Here is an 18,971-nt window from a genome sequence, read left to right as displayed (position 1 = left end):
TGCCTGGATTATAAGCAACATGAAGACCATGAACTCTTGCCTAATGCCCAACGCGTCCTGTACCCAACATTGTGGCGATATTGTGTATAGATCGGTTGATAATGTTGTGTGTGACAATGTTTCTTAGCAAGTGATTGATGAATATTTTGGCCTCATTCTCCGATGCAGCGGGCTAACACGTAAGTCACATTAATTTACATATTTTATACCTAAATAATATGATGCCTCCCTCACTAAACTATATAGCCACCCCACCATACCTACCACAGTTATACTTTTGATCCCATAATTCCCTACTGACTCGGTTGGCTTGCCAGACATCAACAATTGTTTAGATATGGAGTGATCATAATGTTAGTCTGGTGATCGCCGCGACGACGAGTAGAGTTACTGACAGCAGCTTCAGTTGGAGCGTTCCTCTGCTGGCACTGGATCCGTAGTTGCACAGAGAAGTAGAGCAGCATGACGTGCAGGCGTATAGTTTCGTTCGTTCTCCAATGATGATGCAGCCAGGTTCGCAGTGCTTGGTGCAGTTCCGCTCGAGCGCCCACATCTTGAGATCAGTCGTGGAGTTTTCATTAGATGTTGTGTAGGAGAAGCGCTTGACCTGCCGGAAAAAAATATAGGTAACTAATTTGTAGAATGAACACATAAACACAGCTTGTAATTGTGCCTATTACGCGAACTAAGCAAGATCAATAGGTAGGTATAGATCAGTGGCGGCGCGTCAAACATATCCATAGGCAAGCCGGGGCTAATTTGGCTTACATATATCCTTCACAACTCTGCTCAAATGTCCAAAAACAGGCAAGCCGGTGGGAATCGGCTTTTATGGACGCGCCGCCATTGGTATAGATGGAGACAGACTTTCTTCAAAACTCGGCACGGCATGTGTCCAATTAACGACGATAAAAGTGGCGCTTAGTGAAAAATGTTTCGTAGTTGGTTTAATTACTTAAACGGTCCTTTATGTATTAGTTATGGACTACCTACCTAGACTCTTTTTTACTGTCACCTTCATATTAAATTCATTATGTTCTGACAAGGTCGAGATTCGAAGAAGCCGTTAGCGTACAAAGACTTGTGACGAATGAGGTAAGTACCTCGGCCCTACGGTGAACTGTGAATGGATAAACTTAATAGTGTTTACGTGGAACTGAAATGAATCGTGTGTACACGTGCTAGCTGTTTGGAAATAGTTGAACATTTGTGCTTTATGACGTTGCTTTGAATGTTTCTCTTGCCACATGACATGGCAGCAGCAAAATGAGGAACTGTGTCAGCATAACTTTTGCGAAAAGTACCTAATGACTTTTAAATACAGAGGAGGGACTAGAACAAGATGTAGTTACTTCGTTTTTGACCATTTAGATTTTATAAGTTCGCAATAGGTTTCCCCTAGTTATTCACGTGTTTTTGCCTTTTTAGGAATTCAGCGTCAGCAATTGATGGATGACATATTGGGCAGTGGTTGTGGCACTTGCCGGTGAGCGCAGGGCTGTCGTGAGTCGGCGCATTTGTCCTCGGGTAAGTTACCCAATCATATGTAGCATTATAGATCTGATTTCCTAAACAAAAATAGCACCAGAACCAGAAACACCCGATTCTTGCCATACACAATCAGTATCGGGAGCGTTTTGTACAGAGTTTAATGCAACTGATAGTGGCTGTGTTCCTTAATATTTGGACATTTCTATTTAAAGTTGTTCCTCCAACTTTTGTGCTAGAATTGGGAATTGTCATATAATGTCTACTCAGATTCACGAGCTCTTTCCATTTTTACCGAGAACGAAATTCTTTTGGTCTATTTGGTTACGTTTTCAATACAACCTTTTATGACCGCAAAGAACAACCAAAACATGAGGGACCTTTTAGGTTCACTTTTTTTCTCGTGTTAGGATCGAAAGTGCTCATGATTCTAAGTGGAAATTACCTATGTAAAAATTCCAAAACCTAAAATGCAAGTTGAAAAAAACTGCGAAAACGAAAAAAAAAGCTAAAAAAAAGTGAAAACGCGAAATAGCTGGCGGGATACCGCTCTGGGCCGATCAAAGTGGCGTGCTCTTGTGTTGGAGGCCAAGACTCATTTTGGGTCACCGCGCCAACCAAGTAAGTAAGTAAAATGCAAGTTGGAGGTGCAACTTTAAACAGAAATGCCTATTTACCATGCACATGGGCCGGTCGTTGTGGCACTTGGTGATGAGCGCCGAGTTGTTGTGGCGCAGGTCGGCGCACTTGTCCTCGGGCACCTCTGCCAGGCACTTGTAGCACCACAGGTCGTTGTTGGGTCTCGCGGCGGCTGACGTCACGTGGACGCTGTCACGGAGGAGGTCGCATTCACCTTCTGGAAAGGCATTCGTCATTTTACTTTTTTTATGAAACCAATCGAGTTAGGTTTCTTTGATGATGATGGTTCCTTATCGTATGCTATTATAACTGATTGGTACTCGAAGGTAGAGACAGACCAAGCTAAGTCGGTAGTGATTTTGATTGAGACGCAGTGAAACTGCGAGTGTTAACTACGTCATAATTTCCTAGAAGTTTGACGTTTTAAATAACACTTGCCCACAGTCTGTGCTATCAAAATAGCTGCCAATTTAACTTGATCTGACACTATTCAAATACAAATGTACCTGGCTACTGACATAGCTAACTGGACAAGACTGCTCATTAAATAATAAAAACTTTTTACAAAAAAAAGAAAACCGACTTCAAAAAGGATGAAATAAAATATTATCCTTTTTAAGTCTATGCGTTACCAACCTCGGAGTAATTAACAATGGAGCCGCCATTAACAGGCATTCCCCTCTGTCGAAAATAGGCGGCCAATGGTCAACCATATGTATGGACTGACGTTTATCTGACATGACGTACCTATACATTTGATGTGCCCCTCCCCCGCAAAAAACGGCAGACTATTTTGTACCGTAAATTTTAGACATGGCGTCTCCGTTGTTAATTACTCCGAGTTACCAACTGATATGTTTGAAGTCGGTGCCAAGCCAACTTTTGAAGCATACCATGATTTTGGTGCGATTCGATAAGGATGTACGTTGGATTGCCTTACACGACGACAATGAACGTTCTTTTTGTAGGTACAGTCGACGTTAAAAACTGTACATGTTCGTACATGTTTTGTGATCGTCACGAATAAAAATCTTTTATCTTTTTTTTTAATATGTTTACACTTTTCGCCTTACAAAGGAGTAAGGTGCAAAAGTGTAAACATATCTTTGACGTCGACTGTACCTAAGAACACACCTCAGAACACACGATCAAACCTTCTTGGCACAGTCCGTACCATGTTTGTCGGCACGCAAGCGTGGGATTGGGACTGAAGTTATTTCCCGTCCCTTATTTAGAGGACTACATTTCAAAATATAAAACAATTCAAGGATTTGTTGCCAAATTTCACCTAAAGCGGTTCAGTTGTTTAGCCATGAAAAGGCGACAAAGAGGCAGACAAAATTACTTGCACATTTATAATAGTTATTAAGTACAGTTCTAATGGGATTTATAGTCATAAAGCTGATTATTTTTGACGGGTATTGTTACTACTTGGCTTGGCACCGACTTCAAACATATCAGTTGGTAACGCATAGACTTAAAAAGGATAATATTTTATTTCATCCTTTTTGAAGTCGGTTTTCTTTTTTTTGTAAAAAGTTTTTATTTTTCCATTTTTAGTTTTAACGCATTGTTAAGAGCGCGACGCATGAATGAAAAACAACATCATGATTAACACTAAATTCGTGGACCTACTTTAATCAATATGTAATCAGGAATTTTCTCGAGTCCGTCTGGGAAATTATAATTCCTGTCACTACACTAAATCCATCCTCCGCCCCGCCACTGACCCAATCCCTCAACCCCCCCGATCACTCTACCTCACAGCGCATCAACCCTGATCCATGTACCCCTCGGCCCTGAACCAACAGCCCTTCAACCACCATTACCCGACCCCTTAACTCCTAACCCTAACCCCCGATCAGTACCTATCCTTACCAGCTTACCAAGAGTTTGACATTGATTTATTCGCTAGCGTGTGTGTAACTTACCTACTTTCTTTGCATCTCGCTCGTACTGGCATATTAGTGCGAGCGAGATGCATAAAAAGTAAGTTACGAAAGCGTTAGCGTCGCTAACTTAGCGAATATGTCAATGTCAAACTCGTGGTAAGGCTACACGTGCACTACATCAAATTGGCGGTGTTCGGAAGCAAATGCTCAAGTTACTTTAGAAAACACCGAAATCACTTTACATGTGCCTTTAAAAATTGAGGAGTTCCCTCAATTCCTCATGGATCCCATCATCAGAACAGAACCAAATTAAAATGGGACCAACTCGGAGGTAGCTCCTATCAAACAAAAAAAGAATTACTCAAATCGGACTACGGATGTCGGAGTAATCGGTGAACGTACATAGAAAAAAAAAAATAGCCACAACCGAATACAGAACCTCCTCCTTCTATGAAATGGAAGTCGGTTAAAAATAAGAAAAAAAAAATGTAACACTACTCCTGAACAATAATTATATTACTGGGTATAATTCCTATATGATTTTTGTAATTATATAATTCCCAGAAATCCAGAAAAGTTGCGGCTTAAATTTCAATGAGTTTCAACTGTGTAATATAGAAATGTTTAGTCTGGATTGTAAAAGATAACAAGACAGCTTGACTTTATTTAGTTATTAAATGAGACCACATTATTTTTGCATTAAATAACATCCGTAAATATACTAGCGACCCGCCCCAGCATCGCACGGGTTACACAAAACCGTAACAAATTTATACACCTATAATAAACCTTCCTCAAGAATCACTCTATTGATAAGTGAAAGCCGCATAAAAATTCGTTCAGTAGTGTTTAAGTTTATCGCGAACATACAAAAACACAAACAGACAGACGCGGTAGAGGACTTTGTTTTATAAGATGTAGTGATATCTGTTTTAAAATCTTTTTAATTAGAAATTATCACCCCAATACCAGATGCTGTATGAGTATTGTTAATTTTGTATTTCTGTTTCAAACATGCGGAACTGTGGATACATTTGTGATTCATCTTTTTAGGAAAATTAGACTACATGTGTTAACGACCTTAATACAACAGCCAAAGTCTACATCTTGCTTATTTTACGAATTTATCTGAAAATCAACAAAGAAGCCATAGACAAGTCATTTTGACAGTTCGTTTTTAAGGTTGTTTTTATCCGGGATAAAAGGGAACACTGTAACGCACCTACTAATCAAAGTTAATGGCTTGTTAGGCGCGCTAATCGTGTAATTTGGATAGGATATCGTATGAAATATTTGTTTTGACATACCTGGATTTAGTAATGACAGCCAGAGTAACACCAGAGAGCGCATGGTGTATGCAGAGTGCGGCGCGCATGCGCCAGCATCCCGCAGATATCGATCTCTCTGGACCTGTTGCTGATCCCGGCTAGCCCCGCCCATTCCCCCTGCCACCCTTGCAAGCTTTGCCGAAACACTTTGATCAGGGAAAACAATCTAAACTTTCGGCATTCTTTGGGAAATTAAAAAGTTTCAACGTCTTTATATGCGTTAAGATGAGTAGGATAAAGTCTCTGTGCGCTCTTTACATAGCAGTTAACAAGTATTTACATGTAAGCTTTTGTTTAATTTTACAAGTACCGTCATGTAGGGATTTTTTGGAAATGAGAAAAGTATGCTTTGAGTCTAAATATCTGTAATAGTTAAGATAATTGTTTTATATCATTACATATTCACATAGGTAGGTATTTGTTTCAACTAAGATGACAAGGTTTTATTAATACATCGTTTGTTATTTATTATTTAGATATTTTAGATCTTAGTTTGCGAAACAAAAATAATTTGGCCGATATTGAGGCTGAAATTTTGGATTTTTCAAAGCTGACAGCATACAGGTTATAGGTATTCGTTTCAATGGGCGGTTAGTATAAAAGCTAGGTAGTCTAATAAGTTGGTGATACCTTCTATTTTTTTCGTTATTATTTTTATTTTTGGTAAGTTGTTCAAAAACTATATTGTTTCCACAGTAAAAGATGAGAGCAGTATGTCGGAAGGTAGATAATAATATTATGGAGTCATTAAGTATATTAATATTAAATCATGGAGTCAGTCATATAGTCTGATAGTAGAGCTTAAAGGTAGAAAGATCTTTTTAATAAAGAAATATTATAGAGTATGGGATTATGTAACAGAGAAACACGTATGGTTGGGTACCTTATCTACAGTCAATCGTTATAAGTTTTAATTTGAGTGGTCTTGTATATTCTATGTAAATAATTTTATTTTTATTTTTGACTTGCACAAAGTGTTCTGTAAGAATCTATCTATATATATAAATGCAAGTGTCCTGACTGACTGACTGACTGACTGATTCATCAACGCAGAGCCGAAACTACAAAAGCCAGAAAGTTGAAATTTGCACACCAGATTGCATTTATAAAGTGTATAAGAGATAAGAAGCGATTTTGACAAATTCAACCCCTAAGGGGGTTAAAAAGGGGATGAAAGTTTGTATGGGGTTAAAGTTTTCTTTTAAGCTAGGAATTTGAAACTTCGTAAAAAGATATATTATTAAAATACAAGAAAACTAATTTGAGCGTTTTTGAATATTCATCCCCTAAGGTGGTGAAAAAGGGGTTGAAAGTTTGTATGGATATCAAAAAAATTTTCAAGTGGTGGACTTGAATCTTTGTATTTAGGGATATTATTAGAAGACAGGAAAAGTAATTTCAGCGTTTTGTAAAATTCATCCCCTAACAGGGTTAAAAAGGGGTTGAAAATTTTAATCAATTACAAATGCTTTGAAACTTCGTAGAAAGGCATAAATAGCCGATTACAAAAAAAGTGATTGCAACGTTTTTGGAAATTCAACCCCTAAGGGGGTTAAAAAGGGGATGGAAGTTCGTCTTCGGGTGCACTTTTTATTTTAAGCTAGGAACTTGAAACTTTGTAAAAAAGTATCAAATTCAAATACAAGAAAACCGAGACAGGTGATTGAAAAAAGTGATTGCAACGTTTTTGGAAATTCAACCTCTAAGGGGGTTAAAAAGGGGATGAAAGTTCGTCTTCAGGTGCAAATTTTATTTGAAGCTAGGCATTTTAACTTTTTGGAAAAAAGGTAATAATTTAAAAAACATGAAAACTAATTCAAGCATTTTTGAAAATCATCCCCCAAGGTGGTGAGAAAGGGGTTGAAAGTTTGTACTATGGAGATCAGATATTTTGTGAGTGCGGAATGCGGAACTTGAATCTTTGTATAAGGGTACCTATTATGAGAATACAAGAAAAGTAATTTCAGCAACCAACATCAAAATCCACTTGACTTAAAACTTCATACAACTTGCTAAAAAAGAAAAGTACTTAATTTCAACATTGCTTGGATATGAAAATTATAGGTACTAAAGATGTAAAATGTTGAAGATAAGATTCCACGCGGACGAAGTCGCGGGCAACAGCTAGTTTTGAATAAAAATATTATTAGTATGATTATGAACATGAATTTTCACAATTAATTCAATCAATCATGAATTTTATACAAAATTAGATCCTTTAGAACCATCTCCTTTACGGTACATAGTACAGTACCGTATGAGTATGCGCGGAAATATTGCTATGTTCGTCATAGTCATAAATGTCATAATAGGATGCGAAGTGTCAAAGCCTCTGTAATCTATAACATAAGTATAGGTAAGTACTTCGTACTCGCACCTAACCGGCAATCTCTATTTTAATCTCTGGGTTATCTAAATCCTCTTTCGTCATCCTAAAAGTCCAGAACCTGGTTTTAATTCTTCTTCAGGTTTATCATTAAAACACCCAGTGTATTTCCCTTGGCACGGAAGAAAATTGAATTTCGCTCTCTGCTGTAATTTCATATTTTTTCATTATAATTAAAAATAATGGATACAGGCACCGACTCGTTATTTAGCGTGTAGATAAATATCGGGTTAGGTTAAATATACTTTTTTCTAAAGATGTAACTCTTATTATATTAACATTATATTAACAACATAACACGTCTTGTTTATACAACTATCTGATGTATTTCAACACATTGCTCTAACAGTAGTTTACGCTCAACTAATCTAGCGCTTAAACTAAATTAAATACAAACAACATTACACTATTTCTTGATTCGCGATGGCATTAAGAGATCTTAAATACCGACCTCTTCAACAGTCAACTCAATACAATTTTTCCAGTCAAAAATTTTTCACTGTAAAAATATGTAAAGACGCAAGTAAATTGAAGATATGCCTCTTACGGCTACAGTAGAACATAAATACATAATTTTTAATAATGATGAGTTTAAGCTTAACATAGTTAAATGTACTGAGGAGGATTTGGTAGATGTGCAGCAGGTAGGTACAATCAGCTGTACAATAATGTACAAAAGAGAACAACTATTTATTGTCTGAGTTTGTACACTTTCCATTATAACCCTTTAACCATTTGACATTCCTTTCTAGTCGTTCGATTTCGAACCGTAATTCTCATAGTAGAGATGCGTTTTTGTTTTAAGTATGATGGCAAGTATATTGCCGCTACGGACTAAAGGGATAAGTATGGGGTAGGTATTCAGTAAATGTTAACACGTCACCCTAATTCATGGAACGGTCAAATCATTTACCTTTATCCCGTGAAGTTAATAAATACGAGAAGGTGATGGGAAAGGTCGTGTGTTTACACAGGGTTCTGGAGATTTGGGAGGGTGTTTATTTGACAACGCCCAAGTGAAAGAAAAATCCTGTCAGGTCACAACTTACTTACTTCACACTCTTTCTGCTAGGCGTGGGATTTGGAAAATTAGATCATCGATAGTAAGCTGGTAGTTTATGATGTCCATAAGATTTATCACACCGCTGTATTAATTTTATATTAAATTGTCTAAATTTTATATATGTATTCGTAATTATTGATTAGTAACACAGGTTAAACCCCTTAAAGAATGTCATGGCGGTCATGGCATAAGTTTTATTATTCATAAGTTTATTTCTGATAAATATTTACTTTCCAATACTTGAATTCCATTTTTTGGATGATACAGGTAAATTAGATAAGTACCTACCTACTTACTTAGTAATACTTAATATATTAGTAAAATCGGCACAATAAACATCTGAGTACTCTATTTCCAGTGCAGACAGAGCCTGCGGTAGTTTGCATCTTGCACAATTAAACCGCTTTCTCAAATTACATGAGCTCCCGTTCTTTCCTAGAACAATCCGCGGCCGCTAGACAATGCGAACAAAAGAACCGCACAATCCCCTGGCAAGTAAATATTTTGTTTCAATTAAAACCGATACAAACTGTAATAACCGAATTCAAATTGTTTAAGCGCTTGTAATCTTAGCTCGGTCGTCGGCGAAAATTTGGAAGAAATTGAATTATGTTTCGGCATTCCACGTCCTCGCTTGCCGAATGCGCGGATTAACAAATTCTTACAACTTGTGAGATTCGATTAACAGAGCTGAGAGGTGGGCGAGCTTAATTGAACTAAACGACTCTAAGTCGCCGGGACTAGCTTTAAGTTACACTTAACGAACAAACTTCACGATTTCTGATTTTGACTTATTTAGAACTCTTACCAAGAATTATAATCTTAATTCAAAATGGAAATATTTATAAACATTACTGTCAAACGATTAGGTAACATTAGCGAATTGGTAAGTAGATTCTCGTTTTAAAACCATTGTCTAATTCAGAAATTAATCATAATTTGAAGGTATGACAATCATGAACTCATGACACGTGTGTCTTGAAATTAGACTAGATTTGGGACCCGTCCTGGCTTCACACGGGTAGTAACTATCTACCTACATAAATACATAAGTAGGGGAGACCGAGGTGAGTTGTGACAGAGGAGAGTTGGAACATCGTCGATTTTTTGGAATCTATTAACTAGAAACTAGGTCGCAATAGCGCGCGTTTGTTAGTTCAAGTTACGAGCTAACAAACGCACACTATAGATTCCAAAAATTCGACGATATTCCAACTCTCCTTTGTTACAACTCACCTCGGTCTCCCCTACTCAAATTCGAGCCCGGGCAAGACCATGAAGTGATTCTAGTACCTATAGTAATCCACTAAAAACTGCAAATACATTTCGACGACGATTGTACAGAAGTATGGAGCCACTTCATATCCGTCGTAACGCTAATTATAGCCATGAAAGGTGCGGGTGTTCTACTTCTGCCCACCCAAACTTAAACGTCTCGTCAGCGAGGTTTCGCTCTAATTAATTAGCGAGGAAGGAACTTGGCAGCATTCTACATTACTCTAGCCCGTAATATTAAATATTTTTTTACATTTAATGATGTGCAGGATGAAGGCGCAGGGCCTTGCGTAGGACTGCGGCGAAGGATGTCGTCGAAAATAAAATGCTTCTTTTACTCAACAAAATCGTAGTTTTAATTTGCAATAAATTACACTACATTTCGTCCATGTCAAAGGGTCGATTAAATCGGATTATTATATATCACATGTTTAAAAGTTATAAAATAAAATTGACTTATGAGGAGCCATTACGTTTCGAGCGGAGGGGAAAACGAAAAAAGAACCCGGATAGGTGTATAGTGGCAACATTGATCATAGAGAGAGGTGTTGCCTGTGTAATAATAGAATGAGATGTAAAGGGTATACTACACGATTCTAACACTCCTCCTTGCACTTTACATGCCTAGAAAAGCTCTAAGTATGGCTCTACATAAAGCATACTTAGAATAAATTACATGCTGCAGGCTTAAGTCTAGTAAAAACACATAGACGTAAAATATAGACATGCAGCTATAACTAGGTAAGACAGGAATGAATATCACATTTAAAAATCATAAGTAGAGAAGTGGCTCTTAATTAACATTTTAAAGGCTTAACATTAAGTCCCTGCACAAATTTACAATGTTTTTCAGCACATAAAGGTTTTGTTAATACATCTGCTACCATTTTGTCAGTCTGCAAGTACCTTACATTTAAGTTCCCTTTTTGAATCAGATCTTTAATGAAGTGATACCTTAGGTCTATATGCTTTGTTCTTTTGTGGGAGTGCTCTTTAACTAACAGTAATTTTTGAGCACTTTGGCTATCATTATAAATGACAGTGTCAAAAGTTTTATCGATAATTTCTGACAAGAAATTTCGTACAAAACATATGTCTTTACAACAATCTCCAATAGCTACGTATTCTGACTCGCAACTTGAAAGAGAAGTACATTGTTGCTTTCTTGCCTCCCAGTTAATTACATTAGATCCTAACTTAATCACAAAGCCAGTATAGGACTTGCGGTCTGAAAGGTCATTGGCCCAGTCTGCGTCAGCGTATGCAGTAAGGTTAAAAGTATTGCTCTTTGTAAAACAAAGGGCATAATTAATAGTACCTTTTAGGTAACGTAGCACACGCTTCGCCATGCGCCAATGATTTTCATCAAAACATGTGTTAAACATACTAAGTTGGCTACATGCATAAGAAATGTCCGGTCTAGTACAGACTGATAAATACATTAGACTTCCTAATAACTGTCTGTACTGATAGACTTCATCATCTAAACATGTCTTATTTGATTTCTGTAATTTACAATTAACCGGTAAAGGTGTAGAAACAGATTTACAATCTGACATATTATACTTGAATAATAAACGCTTTATGTACTCAGTTTGATCTAGGGTTGTGATACCATTTTCTCTATAAACATTCATTCCTAGACAATTATTCAATTTGCCCAAATGACGGACTTCAAAATTATTTTGTAAAAGTTGTAAAATATTATTAATACAATTATTGTGAAATACATAAAAATCATCAACATACAATGCAATAATAATATATTCAGTCTTTGTCTTCTTAGTATAAATACATGGCTCACATTTGCTCTGAGTAAAATTATTTTGTGCTAAGAAATCATGTATTTTGATATTCCACATTCGGCTTGCTTGCTTAAGGCCGTATAAGCTCTTCTTAAGCAAACAAACCTTATCACAGTTTTTAAAGCCTAAAGGCTGCTCCATATAAATCTTTTCGTTTAATTCCCCATTTAAAAATGCAGTTGTAACATCGATATGGTCTATTTGTAAGTTTAATTCAGTAGCAATAGAAAACAATATTCTCAGTGTGCTATGCCTCACTACAGGTGCAAAGGTGTCCGTATAGTCAATGCCCTCTACTTGGCTAAACCCACGGGCAACCAACCTAGCTTTAAATTTGGCAGGCTTACCTGAGGTGTCGAGTTTCTTTTTGTAAACCCACTTACACTTGACGATGTTTTCATCTGCAGGTCTGTCTACTAAGATCCATACCTTGTTTTTAATTAAAGAGTCATACTCACACTGCATTGCCTGCTGCCAGTCTTCCTTTTCAGAAGATTGCATGGCTTCGCGGTATGATGCAGGCTCATCTGGCGAATATCCTTCCGCTATCATAGATAAATCATAGTCTCTGAGATGCTGTGGCATATTACCTCGTGTTTTACGTACGGGACGTGAACGAGACGTGTCGGAAACAGCCGGCAGCGTCGGCTCACTTGGTGCAGACTCCGGCAGAGAAGACACGGGACCCCTTGGAGCACCCACTTCATCACCGTCGTCATGATCATCAAATGATGACTCCGGCAGAGAAGACAAAGCGCCCCTTGGGACGCAATCTTCATCACCGGGACTGTCACTTGCACCTTCATCGCCCGTACAGTAGTGCTCAGAGAGCGGTGACCACGCCGGTTGCGTCAGGGTCTCTGCATCTGAAACTGTATTTGAAGAGGATGAGCACTCAGCTGATTTATCTTTTTCATTATTTTGAATGACATCATTAACATTAAAATGAGAGTCATTATTAAAATTATTCAATGCATTAAAAGAATTATTTTCATTATTAGTCATTGAATTATTAAAATTGTCTTTATCAATATAGTAATTATAAAAATTGGCTCCACAAGTCTTTTTACTACTGTCATGTTTACCTATAAATTTATCCTCATTAAAAATAACAGATCTGGACTGTATAACTCTATGAGGTTTAGTGGGATCAATCAAACGGTATCCTTTAAAAGTTTCACCATAACCAACAAAAATTAACGCTTTTGCTCTAGCATCAAGTTTTCGACGCTTTTGACTAGGAACATGTGCATAAGCAGTACACCCGAAGACACGTAAATGACTGATGTCTATAGGAGACCCAGTCCATAAGCTCTCGGGAATTCCACCTGAAAGCGCTCTGGTAGGAGACCTATTTTTCAGGTAAATGGCTGTCATAACTGCCTCTCCCCAGTAGCGGTTACACAGGCCGGATTCCTGCAGCATAGCCCTAGTTTTATCAAAAATCGTTTTAAAAGCCCTTTCCGCTGTTCCATTTTGAGCAGGATTGAAAGGGACAGTGGTTTGATGTATAATACCATGTTCTTTAAGATAATTGGCCAGTTTATTGTTTGTAAACTCAAGGCCATTGTCACTGCGCAAACATTTTATTAAAAAACCGGATTGTTTCTCAATCATAGTTTTAAAATTAATAAAATGTGAACTCACCTCTGATTTATGCTTCATAAGGTAGCCCCACGTTTTCCGGGTATGGTCATCTGTGAAGGTCAAAAGGTAACGAGCTCCACCCCAAGTTTCGACTTGCATCGGTCCGGCCACATCTGAATGGACGAGTTCAAGTGGTTGGGTAGTGCGCTTCGTGCTGACAGCAGGATACGGTGCTCGCACCATCTTGCCTGTCAAGCACGGCTCGCAACTACCACTGATGGTGTCTTCTTTCTGAAAAAGTAAGTTCATGCATTTCTCCCCATCACCAAGAATCCTCATACCTGGTTCAGACAAATGACCTAGACGTCTATGGATTAGATCCATTGGCACTGTCGAAACAGCGTGAGCATTCACTGTCTCTTGCCTGGTTTGCAAGAGCTTGGAAGACTCCTCCTCAAGGATGTGTCGCACTTGAGCCTTATATTTATACAAACCATTTTCCTTAGAAGCAACTAACAGTTGATCGCCAGTGACTTTAACATTATCAAAGACTTTACAATGATCCCTACTAAAAACGACAGTATAACCCTTGTCAGTGATTTGACTAACGGACAGTAAATTGCTGGAGAGGTCAGGCACATGGAGAACATTTACAAGGCTAATATTGGAGCACAAAGGGACCCTACCACTACAATTGCTATGTAATTTATTACCATTAGCTATATAAATTGTAGAATTTTTACCTCTAGGTTCTTCTAGTAGCTCCTTATTAGCAACCATATGTTGGGACGCTCCGGAATCCACGACAAAATCATGGCAGCTGCTGCCGCTGCATACCATGGCTGATGCAAGCATAGTGTGATTCTCTTCATTGTTCTTCAGCTCCTTCTTGCGCTTAAAGCAACGCTTGATAGTGTGTCCGCTCTTCTTGCAGAACTGGCAAAACATAGGCGATGACTTCTTCTTCTTGCTTCCTAGGTAGGCCTTCACACCCTCCTGGTCACTCGCACTTCTCCGGTGTTCTTCTTGTAGCAATCTGGCACGCACAAGCTCCACCGTGAGTTTGCTTGTAAGACAGGCGGTTTCCAGACCCGACACCAGGTTGTCAAATTCCTGCGGTAAACCACTCAACAGGATCTCCGCTACCTCATCATCGTCTATCTTCTTGCCTATATCATCGAGCTGTTGAACGAGCCGCATCACCGCCTCGACATATTCCGACATGCTGCTGTACTGGTTGTATTCTACTTTATGCAGTTGACGTAGCAAGAGCACTTTTCGGTATAGGCCCTTGGACTCGAAGGCATCGGCGAGTTTCTTCCAGGCATCCTTTGCCGACGTGGCATCTCGCACGTACTGGTACAGTGCAGGCTTGATCGTTAAACATATCTTAGCTAAAGCGCGGCTTTCGTGGGTCGCATTGGTGTCCGTACCTTCCACACAGCCCCATAGACCATCCAGCGTTAGTAGCATCTTCATAGCAAATTTCCAATTTGAATAGTTTGCCAAGCCATCCAGTTTCTCAACTGGAATGTGCCCGTTATTTTCACTGTTTGACGACATTTTGGACTAATTTGTAGTGACTAGTTGAGCAATCGAAGAAAAGTGAGGTTATATGCAAACGAGGGAAGTGCAATTCTAACCTCAAAAAAATGACACTATTTCCGACGTACCTTTCTGCGGTTTTGTTTTCAGTATCCTCGCAGCACTCTCTTCTGGGTACATAAACTGATGTGCAGGATGAAGGCGCAGGGCCTTGCGTAGGACTGCGGCGAAGGATGTCGTCGAAAATAAAATGCTTCTTTTACTCAACAAAATCGTAGTTTTAATTTGCAATAAATTACACTACATTTCGTCCATGTCAAAGGGTCGATTAAATCGGATTATTATATATCACATGTTTAAAAGTTATAAAATAAAATTGACTTATGAGGAGCCATTACGTTTCGAGCGGAGGGGAAAACGGAAAAAGAACCCGGATAGGTGTATAGTGGCAACATTGATCATAGAGAGAGGTGTTGCCTGTGTAATAATAGAATGAGATGTAAAGGGTATACTACACGATTCTAACATTTAACTTTTTTTCTCTACCTATCTTAACACTACTCTCCAGCTATAACTATTTCGTTTCCGTAGAAGTCGTTAAATACTTTCAACCCAATGTTTACACCCTGAGGAGTTGAATTTAACAAAATCATTCTTATTTTTTTGGTATAAATGCATTCTTATTTATAAATACAAAAATACCCCTGACTCAGTACCAAATATCCACGCTCATCACACAAATGCCCTTACGGGGTTATGAACAAAGAATATAATACTCACTAGGAGAAGAACGGTAACTCCATACAAAAAAATGTCCCCAACCGTTTATACGTTTATACTACTGGCGCCCTCGATGTGTACCAATGGAACTAAAGTTAACAACCGGTTTAGCCTGGCGGGTATTGGTATTATAGGTATATAGTAATTATGTTGATAAACATATTTGTTATCTTCATATCACGAAATATATGAAAGATGCAAATATTACCCCTTGTTTGTGGTATTATCTATTGATTTAAATAAAAGGCATATTTATGTTTATAACATTGTATTGTTTTACATATAGAAATATACACTGAAAATTAAACCCTGACAACTTAATAAAAATAGACATTAATAAAGCGCATTCACAAAGTTTTCAGTATTATACAAATAACATTAGGCATACCTACCTATTACACTTTACAAACAGATACACTACACTTTACACACGGCATTTTACACAGATTTCTAACTTGTATTCATACATTTCTTCACGGTTAATTAATACGCTTTCCAGATGCGTTATGACTCGGTTCCTTCTGAACCCACTAAAGCTGTATAAATTTCACTCTGGCTGCTTCAACAGCCATTGCTCCGCATTTAGCACATTTTCTATGTGCATTGCTGTAATCTATGTAGGTACAAACTTACAGTCTTAAGTGGTTGTACCGCTACGTTCTATTTATAATTTAAAGATTTAATAAATAAAATGTTCGTTATGAACTTTAACCACAGCAGTTGGACAGAGTCATTGACAAATATATTTTTTTATTATGGTGGATGATTATGCAATAAAACTTTGATTTTATGAAAAGACGCATTGTATTATTATTTTTCACACACATTTATACCGTGAATCGACACAATAACTAATTTTCAGTTTTATTGTAAAGGAAAGCGAACTAGCTTGAGCGGCCATTTTTGCAAGAGCGAAAAGCACAGATAAAATATCTTTGTCATAGATCTAGGCCGAGCTGTTTGAGGTTTCAAATTAAACTATTTCCACTATAAATGGCAAATTACTCATAAATCTTATAATAATACATATAACGCTCAAACAAAGCAAATATTCATTATAAAACTTAATCGCGTGTAATTAAGTTTTAAGCATTTTAAGTCCTGTTTTATGATTAATTATGTATAAAATTCGTGATAATTTAAATCCGAGTTGGGAGCAATGTTGCTGTAGAAAAATGTTTTTATTTTTATTACTCGCAACTTTTTCTCGGAGGCCAACGCACACATAGAAGCTTCAGGCGCACACATGCGCAATTATTTGGGGACATAACTTTCTTAGGAAGTGAACAGGCCTTGCTAGTTATGAACCCATGACCATCAGTTTCATAGGCAGCTTGGACTGTGTGTTGCCTGTATCTCAGTAATAATATACATGTAAAATATGATGATAGTTTTTACTCTGTAAATAAACATGTTTAGTAAAGTACGGCTCTGAAGGTTAATCGTGACTCGCTCCTCAAATATGTATCTTGATGTTCTGAATACATCAAAGCCTTACACACCTAATAATTGAAAATATGCGCTACTCTCTTAGACCCGAAACTGAACGGGTATGGTAACACAATCACGCCCAGCAGCCTATTTGTTTGATCGGTTCCGGCAATGCTTCCGGCCCTTTACAGTAGACCCCAAGAGAGTTTTTGCTCACACGAACAACGATATAAAATGTAGATAATAAGAACGAGTTTATCCCAGAAACATGTTTATCTAGCGGCAAGAAAGGCGAAAATAAGCCTGCTATTTTTCTCTACGCGGCACGGACCAAATCCAGTCTGTATACTTACTGCAAGTAAATCATATTTACGTAAATTTAGGGTTTTACAGTCTGCCTAATTTTTAGACTTAAACAGCCTAGATGTAAAAACCCGGTCAAGGGATTGAAGTGTCCCACACGAATCACATGATGAGATTTGATTACAGACAGACAACGGGCAGGTGAAAGTAAATAAAAACTTGTAAATAAAAGAATCATATTCACGGCAATTACTCGTAACTAGGGTTTTATTACAAGGCAAGCAGTTTTTCTGTGATTAATTCATTAAACCATTAAATTGATCACACATGTTCAAATAGAATGAAGTAATATGAAGCAGATCCATGGTGTATTATTTACTTGCATTATAGTTCGTTTATTTTAGCATTAGAAAGAACTTGCAAGAAGGTAAACGATCTTGACATGTCTTTTAATTGAAAAACGCTTTTTAAAAATCAAAAACTATTACTTATGAAAGCAGAAGAATATAAATGATCGTATTAGATTCATAATTGTTACATATTTGCCGTAATTTATTTTTAAAATGTGTTTTTCAATTAAAAGACACATCTAGATTGTTTACCTTATTTTTAATGCTAAAAAAACGAACTGTAGGTACCTACTTGAAGAATTTTCAAACTCAAGGTAGCTGGGGTACACTGTACACTGCTGTTAGAACGGATTATCATTGGGCCGACTTCCGCAGTGGTTATCTAGTGGATGAAATAGCGGTCAGTACGGCTACCATCAGTTTGACATTCACATAAACGATATCGTGAACGTAATGTACTTTCTACATACATATCTCTTTCGCACTAATATGTCAGTACGAGCGAGATGCATAGAAAGTAAATTACGTTCACGATAGCGTTTATGTCAAAGCCAAACTGATGGTAGCCGTATTCGGTAGGCAAACGACTAATAAACCAACGATCTAAAGTTATGGAGTAGGTACATATGCTGCCCTGCTAAGCCAAAGAACGCTATCTCAAAAGAAAATTCATTGCTAACTTATACTTTAGTTTCTATTACTGAGAATTCCATTTTCAAAATCATTTGTTTTTGAGATAGCGCTATTCGGCTTAGGAGGGCAGTATGTATATGTATTACGCTGAAAGAGCAAGCGGCAAGAAGCAATATTGCTTCTGTATGTACACACATTAGGTATTTAGTAGATATAATGATGTGAAATCAAATGATTTGAAGTAAGGTGATGACAATTGTATTATATCATGTTTCTACATACTAGATTTACTTATCACAAGTCGCAGAGAGGATCTTCGGCGCCGCACGTACATCGTCGTTCGGTAACTAGATTTGGCCCCTCACAATCGTGCCATTACCTACGCTCCGGGGAATCCAATTCGCTATATTGTCTGCACATTCTCTTTATTTTCTTTGATTCGTTTTGAGAAACTGCCTCCCTTTAC

The 18,971-nt window shown here is 37.6% G+C and overlaps 1 protein-coding gene across 1 annotated transcript; it reads right to left on the bottom strand.

The window, feature by feature from the left end:
• Window positions 1–263: 263 nt before the first annotated feature.
• Window positions 264–5,498, bottom strand: LOC134664826 (uncharacterized). Its single transcript, XM_063521562.1, has 3 exons — window positions 5,327–5,498; window positions 2,166–2,344; window positions 264–607 (listed from the first exon to the last, which is right to left on the bottom strand). Exons 1-3 carry the CDS (start codon window positions 5,457–5,459, stop codon window positions 347–349), a joined length of 573 nt encoding a protein of 190 aa, XP_063377632.1. The 5' UTR covers window positions 5,460–5,498; the 3' UTR covers window positions 264–346.
• Window positions 5,499–18,971: the final 13,473 nt, after the last annotated feature.

This window comes from Cydia fagiglandana, chromosome 5 (genome assembly GCF_963556715.1).
Source record: "Cydia fagiglandana chromosome 5, ilCydFagi1.1, whole genome shotgun sequence".
In the NCBI taxonomy this organism is placed as follows: domain Eukaryota; kingdom Metazoa; phylum Arthropoda; class Insecta; order Lepidoptera; family Tortricidae; genus Cydia; species Cydia fagiglandana.
The sequence above is the reverse complement of the archived record's forward strand: the minus strand, read 5'-3'. Positions and strand labels throughout refer to the sequence as shown.